At 41.3% G+C, this 18,703-nt stretch overlaps 1 protein-coding gene across 1 annotated transcript; it reads right to left on the bottom strand.

The window, feature by feature from the left end:
- Window positions 1-3,986: 3,986 nt before the first annotated feature.
- On the bottom strand, window positions 3,987-8,858 carry LOC113571602 (zona pellucida-like domain-containing protein 1). Its single transcript, XM_081702610.1, has 8 exons — window positions 8,668-8,858; window positions 8,303-8,487; window positions 7,699-7,771; window positions 6,961-7,058; window positions 6,689-6,769; window positions 6,147-6,315; window positions 5,634-5,742; window positions 3,987-4,973 (listed from the first exon to the last, which is right to left on the bottom strand). Exons 1-8 carry the CDS (start codon window positions 8,773-8,775, stop codon window positions 4,825-4,827), a joined length of 972 nt encoding a protein of 323 aa, XP_081558736.1. The 5' UTR covers window positions 8,776-8,858; the 3' UTR covers window positions 3,987-4,824.
- Between the last annotated feature and the right edge of the window lie 9,845 nt (window positions 8,859-18,703).

The following is an 18,703-nucleotide window of genomic DNA, read 5'->3' as shown; positions in this document are numbered from 1 at the left end:
TTGACAGGCAAAAGTCTGTAAAGATGAAATTGATCAGTTCATTTGTTCAGTTGAAGACTGGCCAAAAATTGTTTTCCGTTTTCATACCTCTAGAGAAGTTATTTAGGAGCATGAAGGTTTGGCATAACTTTGCTTATTACGTTTTGATACAAGTTAGCTTCAGAACAATATATTTTTAGAACAGGCATTAGATTAAAAACCTCATCGTACTTTTTATTTAAATTAAAATGCATTTTTTTTTCTTAAATAGCACTTTATATTGTTGTGACCGATGCTGGCTACTGCAGCTGCCTCTTCACCTCCTCCAGATCCAGCAGCACTCATTCATCACCTTCCTCAACCCTTTATTACGATGTAGCGCACTGCGTACATTCAGTTTGGCGAAGCACCCTCCCCGCCTGAGCTGCTTCCAGGTGGCAGGGACGCGCAGTAGTGGGTAGCGCTACTTCAACAGCAGAGCATTTAAGCCCCGGTTATCAACACATGGCTTCTGCATGCTGTTCTTTTTTTTTTTTTACAGAGATGCTGGGTGAGGCAGGTGAGGTGGAGGTGGTTGGAACTCTGGTCTAAAGCCTCCCTAATGTAGCACTCCATCACCCACTCCCCTCTTCCCAGTGTCACGGAACGCTCGCCTCCCGCGGGGCACGTGCAGTGGGCGGACTTTCGTTTGTGGTCACGCCTGCGCACACCTGCGCTTCGTTTTGTCTGTGTGTATTTAAACTCACGTCAGGCGTTGTTGGTCGCTGTCGGCGTAATGTCTGAATGTATCGTGTTTGTTTAACGACCACCAAAAAGAGGGCGGTCGGATGAAGCCAGCCGGATCTCCCGAGTCCCTTCCCCTCAGCAGACTTGCCAGCGAGACTGGGAGGGTCTGCCCAAAGCCTCGGAGACAAACCGCCTCTGGGACGCTCCTAGAGCGGCAGGAGGAAGGAGGACCGTTTAAGGAGGTGGCACGTCTGGAACAGGTGTAGACGTGCACCTCCGCGCGTCTGTCGAGGCCAAGGACACATCAAGGCGCCTGCGGGGACGGCGGGCGCCACATCACGGCGCCTTGTGTTTGCGTGAGGGCGCTATTGGGTGTTTGTGTCTGCGCCTTTTGTGTTTACAGTCGCAACGTCTGGTGGAGCGTACCGAACCGCCCTGAGAGAGGCAGGGAAGCTGCCTTTCTCCCTCTCGCCGCGAGGTCTCCTTTGCTGGCGACACCTGGCCTGCCTGGTACTGGGTGGGCGCCGGGCACTGCCGTGCGGTGTGTTTTGTCTACGTGCACACGTCGCCCGGAGGTTCACGTTCATTGGAAGGACGCGTCGGGAGCCGCGCCCCTTGGGAGGGGATTCTGTCATGGAACGCTCGCCTCCCGCGAGGCACGTGCTTCGGCCAGCCACGTGCAGTGGGAGGACTTTCGTTTGTGGCCACGCCTGCACACACCTGCACCTCGTTTTGTCTGTGTGCATTTAAACTCACGTCAGGGTGTGCGGCGTCGTTGTCGGCGTAATGTCTCAATGTAACATGTTTATGTTGGATGTATTCTTGTGTATCGTGTTTGTTCACGTCAATCGTTTCATGTTCGTGTGTATCGTTTGTAATACGTGAGTGCCGCTGTCGTTTATGTTAATAAATGTTCGTCCCAGTCGGTGGAGTCTGTGAGTCCTGCCCCTCGCCCTACGGCACTCGGGCCACCACGTTACACCTAGGAGAGCTGGTAGACCCTGTGCCTAGGAGGGTAGAGTTGTAGTTTGAGGAGGGAATTGGCCAGTGAGGCCAAATAGGGTCCTGGTTTTTCTGCACTTACAGGCACTGACCAAAGTCAACAGGAGAGGCACAGCCTCTTCCAGAGGCAGTGTTGCCAGCAGGAGGGGTACCACTGAATAATGCAGCTACAGAAGCAGGAAATATGTGGGTTGGGTGCTTAGAACTAGGGAAAAGAAATGCATTCTGTGTGTGTGTGTGGCGTCAGTTAGCAAACGCATGTGGGAAGTGACACGTGATTTGTCCCAAGCACACAGGACCTCCAGCCAGTGGAATAACATGCAGGGAGATTGGAAGGATCACCAGCCTCTTGGCAAGTCCATTAGGTTGTCTATAGGTGCCAGTGTTGATCAGGCCTGAAACAAGAGAAGCGACCCCTGCGTGACACACATCACGGAAGAGGGAGTAGCACATACCTTATCTGTTTTGCCAGCCTTGCTTTCTACTCTGGATCCACCCAGCTGCATGGGTTCTTCCATGACTGCCACCTCTCGCACTGGAGACAATGACTGCCTGGGAGGGGACCTCTGCCAAAATGAGCAGTGTTTTTCATCCAGAAGGCAGTCGAACATGATGGCAATACTTATGATGTCATTCAGAGACACTGCCTCATGTTTGCAGGCAGTCTCTGCCTGGAGCTGCCCTTGAGGTCCCTCAACAAATGCTTCCTCAAGTGCTGGCTCATTCCAGTGTGTAGCGTCTGCCAGAGTCAGGAGCTCCTTGGCATACTCTGCCACTGAGTGAGAGGCCTGGTTCAGGACTCTACCCTGATGCGGATAGCGGAACAGGACTTTAAGCTCCTGGATAAAGTCAGGGTAGGACACTGCACAGTCCCCGAAGACTTATCCCTCCCCATGAGCCAGCTGATTACAGACGCCACCTTAGCAGGTGGGGTTTGTAAGTGAAATACAGCTCACAGTTTACCACAAACGCCTCAAAGACCTCTGGGTGTCTCCATCCATAGGCCTTCGAGGTGGCGATGTGGCACTGCACCCTCTCAGCTACCCAGCGCTGGGCGGCTGAGCTCACAGAGAGGCTCTTCACACAGCACGCAAGGCGGACAACCATGGACCAGAGCTCACCAAGCTCCTGCTGCTGTTTGACCATGGCAGTCGTCTGGAATGACAGGACCTCAGTACAGTCCAGTATAGACTTCATGTGTTATTTATTAATAAATATTAATAAATAAATTATTAAATACTATTACAGTCCTCTACTACTTTAGTTATAAAAGGAGTCCCTTAAGGTTCCACTCGTGGTCCTCTCATTTTGATCATTTATATGCTCCCCCTTGGTCACATAATTGGGTACCGTGGTCTTGTTTTCGATAATATGCAGATTGTCGATACTGGACCATCCCTTATTAGAGTCCTTGAATTATCCGTTGCCATTGGTGGCATCACTGTTAAATACTTATCCGCCCTTTGCAGTCTCAGTGTTATTTGTCATTCCAGTCTTTACTTTGATTCAATTTTCTTCTCACATTAGGTCACTACCTAACAGAGCCTTTATTCATCTTGATAATATTGCCTGACTTTGACCCCTTCTCAGTTTGAAAGATGCCAAAGCCCTTATGTATGCTTTTTGTCACACCTTGAGATATTATTATTCCCTCTTTATTTATTCCCTTTATTTTTGGTGTATTTGGAAAAATCTTTAATAAACTGCAACTTATTTAAAAACCCAGCTGCCAGACTCTTTATATACACTAAGCATTCACTACATATTGGACCAATTTTCTGTCAATTACTTTGTCTGAATCATCCCAAACCTAATTTAAAACACAGGAGGGTTTCAGTGTTTTGGCTCGCACACTAAGATTCTCTGGTACTGATCTCCATCCCCTGGAATTCCATCCCATAATATTTCTATAATTGATTTTCTGGCCTGTTTCAAATCTAGGAATGAATCGAATGGATTGAAAAGGTGTGGAGTGTGGAGTTTAATTAAGAAATAATTGATTATTGTTGAGATCCAACCAAATACCTCAAACTTTAGTGCTATTTCATCTAAAAGCAGGACAGACCAAGTCAGTCACCCAAGTTAAACCTAAAACTCACAAAGAGACTGTTGGTTAAGATCATGTTTAATCACTATATTGCATGCATTAATCACAAATATACATTTAGATATCAATGTGTAATTAGAGACAAAATAAGGATCTTTTCCAAAATGCAGGAATATTTTACATACCAGTAGCACATATTGCTATTCTCTCTTAGCATTCAGATTGCCTTGATCTGCATTTGTATTTCTTATTTTAATTACCCAAGGTACAAAGTGCTCTGTAATGCATTGGATGGCTGGAGCCTTGTTAACTAATTTTGCATGACTTAAGTATAAATTTTACATCAAACATCTGGGGTTGCCCATATTGCACTGAAATAAAAAAAATTCAAAAACGTGATCACCTTCAATAAATAACATAATTCTCAGTACAGTAGCATTATTGGCATTCTAATCAGTCCCATTTAGAAATACCCAGTGGTACTTAGCCTATTCTAAGTTTATTTTGATGGAAATTATTCACATGACTTAAGTACCAAATTAGTGTTGCAGTGGTTAATCAGATGTAAAGCAGCTCCAATAATTAACATTCTGAGGGAGAAACCATATTACTTCCAAGCAGCATTGTGCATAATTGTGCGATTATAAAATAAATTACACTCAATTTCAATAGACTTGACAATAGACTACTCCCAAAATCTCAAGAAGAAGCATTCCTGATCCCCTTTCTATAAACTAAGGTGTCATATATTTTTTAGATCAAATGTTTTCCCATGATATATCTCTCAAAGCTCTGCCCTAAGAGTTTCATCTAGAAATGATTAAAAACTGGTGATCAGATACCCCTTTCCTTCATTAAACTTCACCAATGCATACATTCTCATTTGTACATAATTTCACCCAGTGATACTATATGAACCAAAGATTACACTGTTGCCCAGGAAATGCAAGTCTTAATAAGATGTTAGCCTTGATAACAGTAGCTACAGTGAACCCTGCTCTGTCCCCCAGTAGCAATAGAGTCTTCTATCGCCTCCTCTCTGGAGCGAGTTCACGGCACGCCACGGGCCTTTAGCTGCAGAGCATTTTGGAGGAGATGATGTGTTTCTTGGAGAACACAGCAGCTCCCACGAGAATGCCAACACAGACGAATGCCAGGATGCCCACTGCAACTCCGAGCCCAACGGTGGGGTCCGAACCACTCCTAGCGCTGGTCCCAGCTGGGAGAGACACAAACAGGGAGTCACTTTTAAATCCCTTTTATTATGAAATAATGTTGCAAGAAAAGGCTCCCCCACCCATCCTTAAAAAATGCATTTATGTGCATTATACTACTATGAGCTGTGTATATCTATAATGAATCTGAAATAATAATAATCTTGCCTCTTCTGTGTTTCAGAAAGATGTAGCTTACCTTGATTTGTTGATGATGTTGTTGGAATAAAATGTTGGTTATCTCAAGAAACCTTGTCAAATGTTTGTGAGAGACATTCACCAGCTACCTTATTAGAAATATGTGCCAATTTGTTGAGTACACCAAATTAAAAGGTGCATTTAATAGCCACATAATTGCAGACTGTAGACTGACTGCATCTGTTAACAATTTGTCTTCAAACTTCTATTACATTTGCCACCCGTCCGTTTTTAACCACAGGAGCTCAAATGTCAGCCGCTCAAAAATGCCAGCCACCAGCCATCCTGTGGTAAGAAACTGACTATTAAAGTCTCTGCCTCTACATCTACAAGGTGTTTCAAGCTAATAAATACTTCTAATAAAGCCAATGGTGAATGTAAGCTTAAACATTAAACCTACATTTAATGGGCTCCTTACTGCATTAATATGATCTGTGCATGTATTGCTTATGATTTGAAGTTCTTACAGCTGACAGGTTTGGTGACGATGAGCGGGGAGACGAGAGTGGTAGAATCCGTAATTCCATTTTGGTTGCCAATGTCTACCTCTCTTCTCCTTCTGCCCGTAGGACATGACTAGTAAGATAGCAATGAAGAAAATGAGGGGCTGTCTAAATGATAAAATTATAAACTATGATAAAGTTCAAGATGAGACTCTGGATTTCAGTACTTATATATATATATATATATATATATATATATATATATATATATATATATATATATATATATATATATATATATATATATATAGAGAGAGAGAGAGAGAGAGAGAGAGAGAGAGAGAGAGATTTTGCATTGACATAATGAATTGGGATGAATGTCAAGGTCCAGTCATATGTACAAGCTATAAATATTGTATCTTTCATCCTGTGCGTGTGTGTGCGTGTGTGTGCGCATGTGTGTGTGTGCGTGTGTGTGCGTGTGCGCGTGAGTGTGTGCGTGCAAGTGTGGGTGTGTATGTGTGTGTGAGAGCTCACCTTAAAGGCTTGGCAGGCACTAATCTCACACAGTCGAGTGATGCAGTGTAAGTAGTAACTGGAGATAGACTGGTTCCTTTGCTCTGTGAAGCGGAAGGCAGGAAAAGAGAATCGTGCATTCTGACTTGCACCATTCTCTGTCAAGTTGGTCAGTACGTCTTTGTTGCACCTTGTGAAAATCAAGAACACAGCTTATTAGTGCAAGATAATTACTGTTATTCCTAATGTTCTCATTTCCAAAGAAGACTAGGAGGCGTATTAACTTTCTCGTTATAAACTCATGACATTTTGGCTAACTACTCAAAAAATAAAATATATAAAGCAAAAAAAAAAAACACACAAACAAACAAAAAACTATTAGTGACAACTAGCTAATTATGAGATTATTACTAACTAATTATCTATTAATTAGATTTGCTAAAGTAGTCAGGAGTATGTTTATTAACTAAAAGAACTAAGAACTAATTGATCTTAATTTATAGTCATGAACAGTCATTGTATTGTTGTATTGTGGTGGCTGACCGATCAAAAGTGAAAGTTACCCCACAAAGAAGTTAAAGAAGGTGGAGTTAGATGGATAACGGGCCACAGTAGCATAGCATCTATCCAGCAGGACAAAATACCTGTGATGAAACAGAATCACATTCTTTAATGAACCCTCTGTACTCTGGATCAAAATTTCATCCTAGGCTCAGAATTTCCATTGGCAGTGCGATTTAGGCCATGACTGGGTTTAATCATTTTCTTTCACCCTGATCATTATCTGCATAGTCGCTTCATTTTTTAATAAAATAAGGGTTCAATAGACTCTTACTGAGCAGTGAGGTTGGTGGCTGTGACCAGCACATAAACAGTCGTCCGCAGTTCAATGCCCTGAGCAGGAATTACCAGGGGTGTGGTGTAGCCTGGATCCTAAATGAAAAAGACAAATGTCAAGAATTGAGTGATTTCACAGAACATGGGAGTTTGGTAGAGGCAGAAAGATGGGTCAGTGTGATGCGTTTTATACCACTTAGCCCTCAAGCACTCAGTGTGGCATGAGACCTAGTTACACTAAACGATCACGTTATTAGGTGCAGCTCTTCCCTAGTTGCGCCTTGTAGAGTACCGTGAATTCTACATTCACGTGTAAGTTGTAGTCCACTCCTGCTGGTACAACTTTAACCGTCTGCAACAAAGTCATGTGCACTTTGTACTTACTCAATCAACTTGTCATGAGTGGCCTGATTTGGAACAAAGGTCAGGCGCTAGCTGGATGCTTTTAAAATACATTATTCTATAAACATATTTTTAAATCCCATTTAGGTATAGATGAATAAAACCTAAACTCAAACATATGGATTTATATATCCTCGCACAGTAATCCCCGGTCATTTCCTGCCTTTTTCTTAAAACAGATCATTAATGAAAGAGACTATAGTGAAATGCATAGTGAACAATATAAATCACCACCAGTTAACTGTTAAGTATACCAACCTGACCAAAGCAATTAGCCTTGATGCACAGCTATAGAGTGGCAAGTAATAAAGTGATATGTAAAGGTGTTCATTACACTGTAAAGCTTCAGACTCAGGGTGCTGATGAAGCTGCCGTTTCGGTCCCTCACTGCAATGGCAGAAGATGACCTGTTGGGGGGAGGTTTAGCATTCGATCAGCAGCGTGGAACTGGGCATTCACCATTGCACCCAGTGCAGGTGCGGTTGTTAGCAGCTGTCATAGTTGTGGTGGTTAGAGGTGATCATAGTATTCTGTGTAATCCTAAGCGTCTCAAAAAATTAAGACCTCCCTAAAATCTGTTTCCTTGTGTTTAGTCTTGAGTAGCAGATGTAAAATCTTCTAGCTACAATAGAAGAGGAGAGAGTGGTCAGAGAGCACCTCTACAGAGCCTAGTGCTCTGTTCCATTCCACTGTAACTATCAGAGGGTTTCCCAGCCTTCTTTCACAGACATCTAATCTTAGGGCCTTCTATATCTCTGCCTTAAGTACAAGTCACATCTACCAAAATATACAAACTGGAGATTTTCTATTCCATAATAGTCTCCCGCTAAAACCTAGCATAGCTAATTTGACAATGCAGAAAACATTCTTGCAGTAAGAAAGAGCTATATTGTTGTGTCTATCCATAAAGGACTTTGTTAACCATAGGAAATACTCACACATCAATTCGTGAGTTGTTGATCAGGTATTCTAGTGGATAGGAACAGGAGTAATAGTACTTCAGGTCAGTGTTGTAGGTCACGACACCTATTGTGGAGTCATATGATCGCACCACACCACTGATGTTTACTGTCTGGATGTTGGAGAAGTCGGAGAATATTCCCGTGCCTGCGCTGTTGGTGGTCTGTGGAGAACAGATGCAAGTTGTTACATGAACCTTCTAAACGGATGAGCCATGCAACTGTATTCTGTTAAATACCACATGCGATCATATTTAACATATAAAGTTACAAAGAAATTACAGTAAAACAAGAATATAAATCTAATATTTACAAAAACAAATGAAAATCGCTCTGCATCTCACCGTAAGGGTGCTGCCACAGCCATTGGTAATATTAATGGGGAAGGTATATCGGACCACCGGAGGAGCGACAGAATTGTCCACAGTGCCAATGCAGTTTTGGTCATTCATAATGTTGTTTAGGATGAGCTGTGACTCATTGAAGCCAGAAAAGAGGACAGGACAGATCTGTATGGCTAGACTTATGTAATTGGTGCCGCAGTCCACAGTAATGTCACTGTAGTCTAAAAAAGGGAGAAAGGCTCTTTTAGGATGTGGTTCTGATCTGTGGCAACTAGATTCTGGATTCCATAGTGAGCTAATTCCCTGGAGATGTTACTGGGTAAAAAGGACTCACAAATCTGAAATCAACAATTTACTGTGTCAAAGTATTTCTGTAATTGATGATCGAAGACACTAAATGGTAGTAGTTTTGTTATGTATTTTTTCCATCTATGAAATCCAAGTTATTGAACTGTGATTCGGTCCCTCTTATCAGAAAGTAAAATAAGACCATACCTGGCCGTCTGAAGTGTCCAGTACAGTTAGCTGTTGATGGCGCTATTAGCTGGCTGCTAACAACATTTGTGGTGATGGCAAAGAGAAAAAGCTGGAGCAGCATTTTCCAGATTTTGGCTGAACTAACACCTGTTCAGAAAAAAACACACCAGCTCAGTTCAGTTCAGCAGACCAGTTCAGTCAGCATGGAAACATCCAGGAGTTTAGTAAAGCATCATGAAGAAGATCCCACGTAACAGGCCTCGGGCACAAGCACGCACCTTGAATCAGATACCTCATCTTCCCCTTTGCTGGGATTCCCGCTTCCTTTTGGACCAAATGGGGTTCCATGAAGTATTTTTATAGTGCATGCCTCTTGGTAGGATTGGCCAAAAATAAGGTCAACACAACTTGTTGCATCTCTTGTGTCTAGTGTGTGAGAACACCCCTTTTTGTGAATAGCTTACCATGCTCCATCCCTGAGGACATAACACACCCAAAACCCTAAAAGATTAATGTCTGAAAAAAAGGTCCATTGTCATGCGTCAATGGATTATTTTCTTTGTGTGCACTTCTAAATGCAGAATCCTTCTACATCACAATATGAAACGTCATAAAGTAAATGTTGATGCCTCGGGGAATAAAACAATATCTCAAAGGATCTCTTTCTGGATAGAAAGTCAAGTCTGTATGTTGACCTAGAGATGAGTCTTTGAAACATATAATGAATTCATCTTAAAAACAAAGCACCATGAAATAGTGTAGCACTGTGTTTTTACATTGCAAATTTGTATCTTCAAATTACATGTTATGAAACTGTGGATACACACTACAAAGCCAAAAAGAAGTCTGCATATGTTAGTTTTAAAAATGAGCAAGTAAAATTGTGTAATCAGATTAATAATGCATTGTATGTAAATATCCTTGTTTTAATTAAATAACTTTAAGGGGGTATTTTGAACATCATGAATGCATTTGGACTGTATTGGATCTAAGCCCTCAGCGGAGTGTAGAAACCTCTAACAATGCTGGTGGATGCTCTCTCTGCTAAGAACTTATACTCCACTACCATTTAACTCAGTACTTAAGCAGTAATTTTATCTGATACTAGTTTCTCTAGTTGTTTTTTAGGAGGGTAAGTATTTTAATTGTGTGATTATTTTAAGTATCCTTTAATTCAGAACAGATTTAGGTTAGATACCTACCGTTTTGATGATATTTGTAATGTGATATTGGGTATTCTATAAAGTCAAGATTTGCTTTTTCTTAAAACCTATACAGTATTTTACTCTAAGTTTTAAATGCTTAGTAAACAATTATAAGTTGTAATTATTAAACATTGTATGAGACCAGCCAACATGAGACCAGTGAAATACAGTAATCCTGATTTTCCTTTAACAATTAAACTTGTTACCAGTTTCTACATGAGAACATTTCTAGATTTTTACTGGTAGTTGTATGCTCAGAGTGCACATTTTCATCATTTAAAACAATTAAAAACTAATAACCTTGAATAGGTCCATACAGTTAATGGAGAACAATTCACCACATGCTTAGTTTTAGTGACTAATTTTATGTTTATTTAGAACAGACTTTGCTTTTTTGATAATAAATTTTAACTTTAATTAAATTGACTTAGAACTGAATTAGAATGTATTAATAACGTCATAATGCAAAGCAAATGCCTATCAGCATTCATATAAAATGGCCTATACAGCTCATTTTAATGTAGTTTATCCTTAGAAAAAATAATACAAAAATGTCGATGTTTTTTCTTCATAGGATAGCAACTTCATTACTGTCGTGGAATAGGTCCTGCAGGATGAACTTCACTGCATCTTTAAGTGCATTTTGGCCTTCAGACTCCAAGGTATGTCTTGATATGTAATCATAGAAACATTATGCATGGAGACTTATGTAAGAGGATTGAGTTTTGCGTAATTTCATATGAGGGAAACCCAAGGCCATGGTGCTGTCTGTCCTATTCATATGAGACTGAAGGGCATTGTCTACTTGACATACTAAACAACTATCATAATACAACATATTAACTACCTCTGTTGACAAAACCAAGTACTTAGGCATAGCTGGAGCTTGGAAAATTTGGAGTATTTCCATGTGTACATAGAAATAAGACATCTAATATAATCTATAAACTATAACGTTTAGATACTTTATCTTGCACATATAGTAATCACTCGGAACTTACACAATGGACATAACACACATTTGGGCCATTTATCCTTGCTTTGTTCTATATATTTATATTTATTCTTCACAATTAATGTCCTTGTAATTAATATTGTACTATAAAACAAGGGTAAATTGCAAATGCCTTCTGTGACGTCTCACAGAGAGAGCAAAGCATGTGTGCAATTGGCAAAAGAGGTGTTTAGTAACTCAAGTAAGCAAACAAAACAACAACTTCCAATAAATGTAACAAAGTCTGGCAGCATGGACTTGTTTCTCTGGTTCGAAAGTGAGAGGGAAGCACTGGAGGCATGCTCCTCAGGCCTTAAATAAGAAGGTGACCAACAAGAGACAGGTGTATGTAGTTCAGTAAAGAAACAAGGTGATTGAGAGTGAGGGAGGGGTTCTGAGTGTGATTAATGTGTGTTTAAGGAAGGGAGCATGTTCAGCTTCCTGTAGGCCAGGTGGACCATGACAGTATCCCCAATCCACCATGGATCGGAATTGACCTTGACATCTCTGAGAGTCCAGCAATGAGCTCACCACATAGGCAGGTCCTCGGCCCATGTTGAAAGGAGGTGGGAGGGCTGACGTTCTGCTGGCAGCCTCGGGTGGACCTGAAATGATGGGCTTAAGAGCAGACATGTAAAATGCTGATGATGGCCCGCTGTTTCCAGGTAAGCAGACCTGGTATGTGACCCCATTGGTGAGGTGCAGTATGTACCATTGGGTGCAGTTCACTGACGGGTCCCGTCCTACCGACGTAGCTGTCACCCACACTGAGTGTATTCCAGGTGTATTTTATTCATAATGGCTGAGGCAGAGGAGGTGGAGGGGTAAACAGAGCCCTGAACTGGGACCTATCGTACGTACTGCTCCATTACTGTCTCTTGACATGGCTTCAAGACAGAGTGGCGTTCTCCACCAGCACTGAAAGGACCAAGGCTTCTCCTTCAGGAGGCAATCAAAAAGGTGGAGAAGTTGAGGGTGTAAACCTCTGGCCGGAAGGCCGGCTCCTGGAGTTCCCTTTTCACTTTCCCCCGATGAACACATCCACAAGTGCAGCTTCGGTGGAGCGAGACGTGCCAGCCAGGATCTTGTATTTTGGGTCAGCTGCAGAGCGGGTGCTCTACCTAAGCCGAAGCAGGGCTCAGCCGTTTTCCCTACTCTGCTTTGGGTAGAGGATTATGGCTTTAAGCTCTTGCACAAAGTCAGAGTAGCTGCTTTTCAGGGGAAGAGGCACTGGCTACCAAGATGGATTCCCACAGATGGCTCACAGAGAGAATCTCCACGCAGCTGGCTAAATGGTCAAGCATGGACCAGAGCTGGCTGATGTCATGCTTCTGCTCAGCTTACTGAAGGTGTAGCCTTGCCTCTGTTAAAGCAGGAGAACTCACAGTGCTCTCCAATTTGGGCTTCACTTTCTGCAACATCTCATAGAGAGAGAGAGAGAGAGAGAGAGGTGAGTGAAGTTAACAAAAGAGTTGTTTATTAACTAAAGTGAGCAAATAAAAGATAAACATAGCCAAGACTCTCAGCACAAGCCGGTGCAGTTGCGTCCAGTTCAGATGCAAATGTGAAGCACTGGAGGCATGTCCCTGTGGGCTTAGATAATAAGGTGATTAACAAGCTACGGGTGTGTTTAGTTTATGGTTAATAGAAACAAGGTGATTGAGAGCTTGTTTCACAGAAACAAGCGTGACTGATGTGTGCTGGAGGAAGAGTATGTGTTTCACTGGCTGGATGTCGGCCGGACTGACACCTTCTTTTTAGCCCAAATGTCTACCAATATGAATGCAGACACATGCATGACAGGAAAAATGTCAACGGGATGAAATAAATTAAAGGAAGGCTAAATAACTCAAATCCCAGAGCTGAACATGTTAATTATGTGTAAGATGACTCAGGGGGAAAAAGCTCAAATGTGACCTCTGGCTGTGTCTGACTCATGTTTGTTAACTGAATGGGGTATGACACAACACAGACCTTTCTTTTTCCAGGGTATGATACACCACACACTTTTTATTTTTTTTGACACCCCTCACAAGCCCCAATTCTAGATCTGAGGCCATACACCAGGACAGCTGTAGCTACAATACACAATTACAGATAATAACAACTTCTTGCCCTAAACTGGCTAAGAGAGTTGATTAAGATCAGGGGTTCAGCATCCCATTTAGAATGTCAAAATAGCTTTGTACATTTTTCTGTGTTTTGACCGTTTTTGCAGCTCATATTTAGCTGACTAAAGGCAGTTTAATTACCACAACAGGATACTGGGAGGAAGAAATCCATGGCTCCAGGTCCATCAACCTCTTTAACAGCTTGTCTTCTCAGAGTCTGACCTGATCATGGCCACCGGCAGTGGCAGGGAGATTAGTCCCAGCTTGTTCCTATAGGAGTTACAACCCATAGGAGTTACAACCACTCGCATCTCTGGCTTGCCAGGGACAAACCCCTGTGCAACAAAAGAGACGCGGAGTGGAAACAAAGACACTCACACTCCCGTTCCTTCTCACTATCTTTTTTAAGCCTTAGCCAAGATCAAAGACTTCACGTGGTGTGATTATGATTTTTGTTTCATCTCCCAATCAGCATGGACCAGCCTCTGACAGCAAGCTGTTTTCTACTTGGATGACCAAGTGGTGTGCACCTTTGTGACCTCATACCGTCACTTTGGTCAAGCTGTTTGTCAAACCATGAGCAAGCTGAACAGAGGACTAGGGACACCCACTGTAAATGCAGAACATGTATCTCTGATCATCTGCTTTTTGGTCAATTAGTAATGTCCGATTTGCCTGCGCTTCAATTGGTAGGACAAGGCTCACAGTTCCAACGGTCACTCACGCTCCGCTTTTTGGACTAAATTAGCTCAGAATAATGATTATATTCTAGGAAAGGAAAGGCAAGTTTATCTGTATAGCACTTTTCATACACAGCGGCAGTTGAAAGTGCTTCACATCAGAAATAGAAGAATTTAAAAGCTTATTACAACTTGAGATTTATTACCTCAGGAATGTCTCTGCCAAGAAATAAAAGTAAAATGCTCTAAAATTTATTACAATTAAAATTTTAAAATAAAGGTTACATGAAGTTTAAAGAAATGAAATTAAAGATTAAGAGATTAAACCTGAACTAAAATAAGATTAACAAAAAGTTTAAATAAATCAAATGAAATATTAGGAGAAATTAAAATAAGATTAAAGTGGAGAAAATAAAGAAATATTTAAGAATAAATTAAGAATGAAAAATAAAAATGCATTGAGGTGCTTAAAATTTAAAAGTGCAATGCCACAGAAACTGAAATAGCAATGTCTTACCTGAGCCAAAAGCCTGGCCAAACAAATTTCAATGTAAAAACATCTACTCTTTCAGCTCATCTAATATCTTCTGACAGCTGGTTCCATTTAGAAATGGCATAGTAGCTAAATGCTGCCTCTCCATGTTTAGTTTTTATCTTAGGCAGGACTGATTAGTTCCTAATGACTGAAGAATTCTGCACGGCCCATAACTCTGCAGTATATCAGATAAATATGCTGTCCTACACCATAAAACAATTTACAGACCAATAATAATACCTTTAAGTCAGCTCTGTAGTATATTGGTAGCCAGGACCTAAGGATTTAAGAGGTGTAAAGATTCTGAAATTACTTAACACAGTTGCTTCCAGATTTTTCTTTTGTAATATAGGCTTCACCTCTGCAGTTTTTAGTGAATTAGGAAAAACAGCCTATAATAGTGAGGCGTTTACTATCTGAAGGCCATTACTGAGTGAAACACATTCTTTAAGAAAGGAGTAGGTATTGACTACGGCAGGTATTGAATACTGTAGGAATTGACTACTGCAGATAGATAATTTAAAGTGCCTCACTGTATCGATTACAATTTTATTGTTAATAGCACTAAACTGGGACATTTTCATGATAACTTTACGTGGTGATGGCCACGTCACAGGCTCATTGCTGGATAGTGACACATTAATAGCTTGTCTGATATTGAGAAAAAGGATGCAAACTCATTACATTGTTCAGCTCAGGGCTATTTGTGCTGAAAGATTTGCTAATTTATCCATCATTGCAAAGAGTATTTTGCTACTGTTAATGTTATTGTTAATGCTTGCATGTAATTATATTGCAAACACGCAGCATATCTTTGCAGATTTCTTTGTGAATCTGAAGTTCATCTGAGTTCAGCCTTCCTGCATTCTCTCTTTTGAATTTGAACTTTCTGAGGTGCCTTCTGGTGACCTCAAATGGTTTAAGCTTTAACTGGAGCTATGTCATCCATAACACTTTTTGAGCTCAAACTGTTCCACAGAGCATCAACAGACCAGGATGGTTTGTATGGTTCTGTGCACATTTTACTCATGAAAAATGCAGCAGTGCTATCATACCTCTTCTTAAAACTACAGATAAAACTGCTTGCTAGTGGTGGATAGGTGGCACACAGAAAAAATTAAGTTCTCTGTCAAAGTTTTGACATGTTTGACTCTTGTGTGTGAGCTGTCCATCTCACCTAAATAAATTTCTCTTTTCAAAAAATAGGTTGAAGTTGTCTATAAAGTTCAGGTTGTAAGACCTGAAGCTTTTGTGTATCAAAGTGTTTAATACAAGTAGCCTTGAGAAAATATTTGTTCTCAATGCAGGCAGAGGACCACTGAAATTGTTCGAATGTTAAGCTTTCTAATTGTGTCGAAGAGGTTATTAAAGTCCTTTTTAGTAACTAAAACTCACGCTTTCTCGTATCATTCTTGCCGACGTGAACAATAAGCTTTACTGCTGTGTGGTGAACCAGTATTGTTAGCAGTTTATTATTTAACTAAGAGACTGCTCATAGCAAAGTTCAACTCATAGAAAACTATGAATTATTGATATTTCACACCTTTTATAGCATGATCTCCTATTATGAGGGTGTCAGCTATGTCCACAGGGCACTTACTGTTCTTTCTGTGTTAATCAGATTGTGCAGTTGTTCATATCTGTTTTGCAGATGAAGTGAACTTTTTGTGCTGCAGGCTTTGAGCAGCAGTATTAGTTTTAACATTAGCGGTAGAAGAATGAATGATGCTACTGGGTGTAGAAGAAAAGACTACAGAACTATACAAACAAATCGTTTGGGTTTGACCCAAACCCAGACCCACTGTTCACGCTTGTCTAGTGGTGGATAAATATTTAACCAACTGTCTGGGAACTGTACCTTTGTACCAAGCAATATCCTAGGCCCTCATTCTTTATTTCAGCCGAATATTTATCGCCAAGGCAATCTTAAGCAACTAACAAACCTGTGCATCTAAACTACTGTCCCCACTCAACATCACTGTGTACCATGTACAATAAATCAAATCTTGCAGTCATATAATCATCATGTTTTGTCCACCCTACCATACCCTAAAAATATATCAACGGATCAACATTGCTGGTCTTTTGCAATATCTTAAACAAGTTTCACAAGGTCACAGCCTGTTAATATCTGCTCAAAATAGATGGATTCATTCAGAAAGGTCTAGTTTGTTTCCACACTGAATCTACTGCCAGGAATGAGTCTCTTGTTTGACTTGAATGGAGCTCAAGTTTTCAATAGTCCTTTGTGTTATGGTCCCATTAGAGGGATCAGAAATAGAATACCTGCCAATCATATGACTGGCAAGAAACCGATGTGGTATCTGATGGGTAGGCTCTTCATGTGAATCATTAACAGGTCACTATTTCCTTCTAGAGCTTCTCAATCCCAAGGTGCCACCGAGATGGCTCCATTCATGGCACTAATGATGTCCTGTTCTTCCACCTTGTTCTCTGGGCAAGTTTTCCATGACCTGCGGGAGCAATGCTGGGGGGGGGATCTTCAGGACCACTAGTAGCTGTCCATGGTGCTGAAACGTCATCCAAGTTCAGACAAACTTGTCCAGATGATCCAGGACCGGATATGTCAGGTTGCTTATTAGCTGGAATAACCACTACAACCACTCAACTACCCACCATACCAGCACATGACCTCTTGCTCTCTCTCAGACAGAGAGATATAGGTTCAACCCTGATTTGAGTTTTATGATGCTGATCTTGTATCTTCTGTCTCTTCCTTTTTCAAAGTAGCTCACAGCTAAAAGCTCTTCCTAAATGGCATACACAGGAAAACTAATAAACCTGCAGTTTTTCACCCTAATAAACTTTTTTCTCCTAAGTTCATAGCCATTTGTGACATTCATCTATGTCCTTGAATATAAACCGAATATTACCTCACTTTAATAACTCTAAAGGCATACCTTTTCCCGTATAAAGAGAAAATATTATTTTATTTACCCTTGCTATGTGTGATAGTGGTAGCACAGAGTGAGAGAGAGGTGAGTGAAATTCTAGAGTGTCTTCATTCTCCAGAACAATCTCAGATTCTAACAAATCAAAAGAAAAGCACTAAACAGCAAGCAGTAGGACTCAGGTTATCAGAGACAAAGGTTTGAGGGCAATGAAGCAGCTGTGAGCGGCAATATAGCACGCTGAAAGCTCAGCAACACACAGCACTGATGGCAGGTACCTGTGGGCTTTAAATAGTGAGGTGAAAAAAAGAGGAAACAGGTGTATGTAATGATCAATAAGTGGGAGACTGGGACCGTGGCAGCTGTGGTGTGTGCATGTGCGTGTGCGTGTGTGTGTGTGTGTGTGTGTGTGTGTGTGTGTGAGAGAGAGAGAGAGAGAGAGAGAGACAGAGAGAGAGAGACAGAGAGAGAGAGAGAGAGAGAGAGAGAGAGAGAGAGAGAGAGAGAGAGAGAGAGAGTCCCTCCTGCTGGGTGCTTGGCACATTGAAAATTAAAATTGGGGCTAGCTGGCCCAAATGCCTAATTAACAGATTCTTAGATTAGCCTGCCTACATCAATGTTCTGGTTGAGTCTTCTCTTACTGGTCAAAGTCTTGGTGTTATTTTTGACCTTTTACTCACCTTTTCAGGCATCATTAGCTCATGAAAACCTTTTTCTACCTATGCAACACTGTGCACCTCCATTCCATAGTCATTAAGAAATATGCCGAACTCCATGCATTTATAACCTGATATCTTAAATAATGTAAAGCCCTTTCATTGGCCCGACTGCCAAAAACCATTGCTAGGTTCCAGTGGGTTCAAAGCTTGGCAGCTAGAGTTCTCCCCACACCCAACGATATGCCAATATCCCCCACGTCCTGTATAACTTACATCGGTTGCCAGTTGCTGCTTGTGTTCAGTATAATATAGTTATTTATGATGTTGGATCTTCTGTTCAAGATTTACTTGCTATTTCCCAGTTTGAACTGTCTTACATAGGTGATAGGTCTTTCATTAGATTTGTGTCCAGACTCTGGCCCACAGTGCTCACATGCCTTCTCCATCACTGTGCCTTTCTTCT

The sequence above is a fragment of the Electrophorus electricus genome, chromosome 19 (assembly GCF_041902795.1).
Source record: "Electrophorus electricus isolate QZ-2024a chromosome 19, ASM4190279v1, whole genome shotgun sequence".
Classification (NCBI taxonomy): Eukaryota; Metazoa; Chordata; class Actinopteri; order Gymnotiformes; family Gymnotidae; genus Electrophorus; species Electrophorus electricus.
Note: the sequence above shows the minus strand (reverse complement) of the source record. Positions and strands in the feature narration are given on the sequence as shown.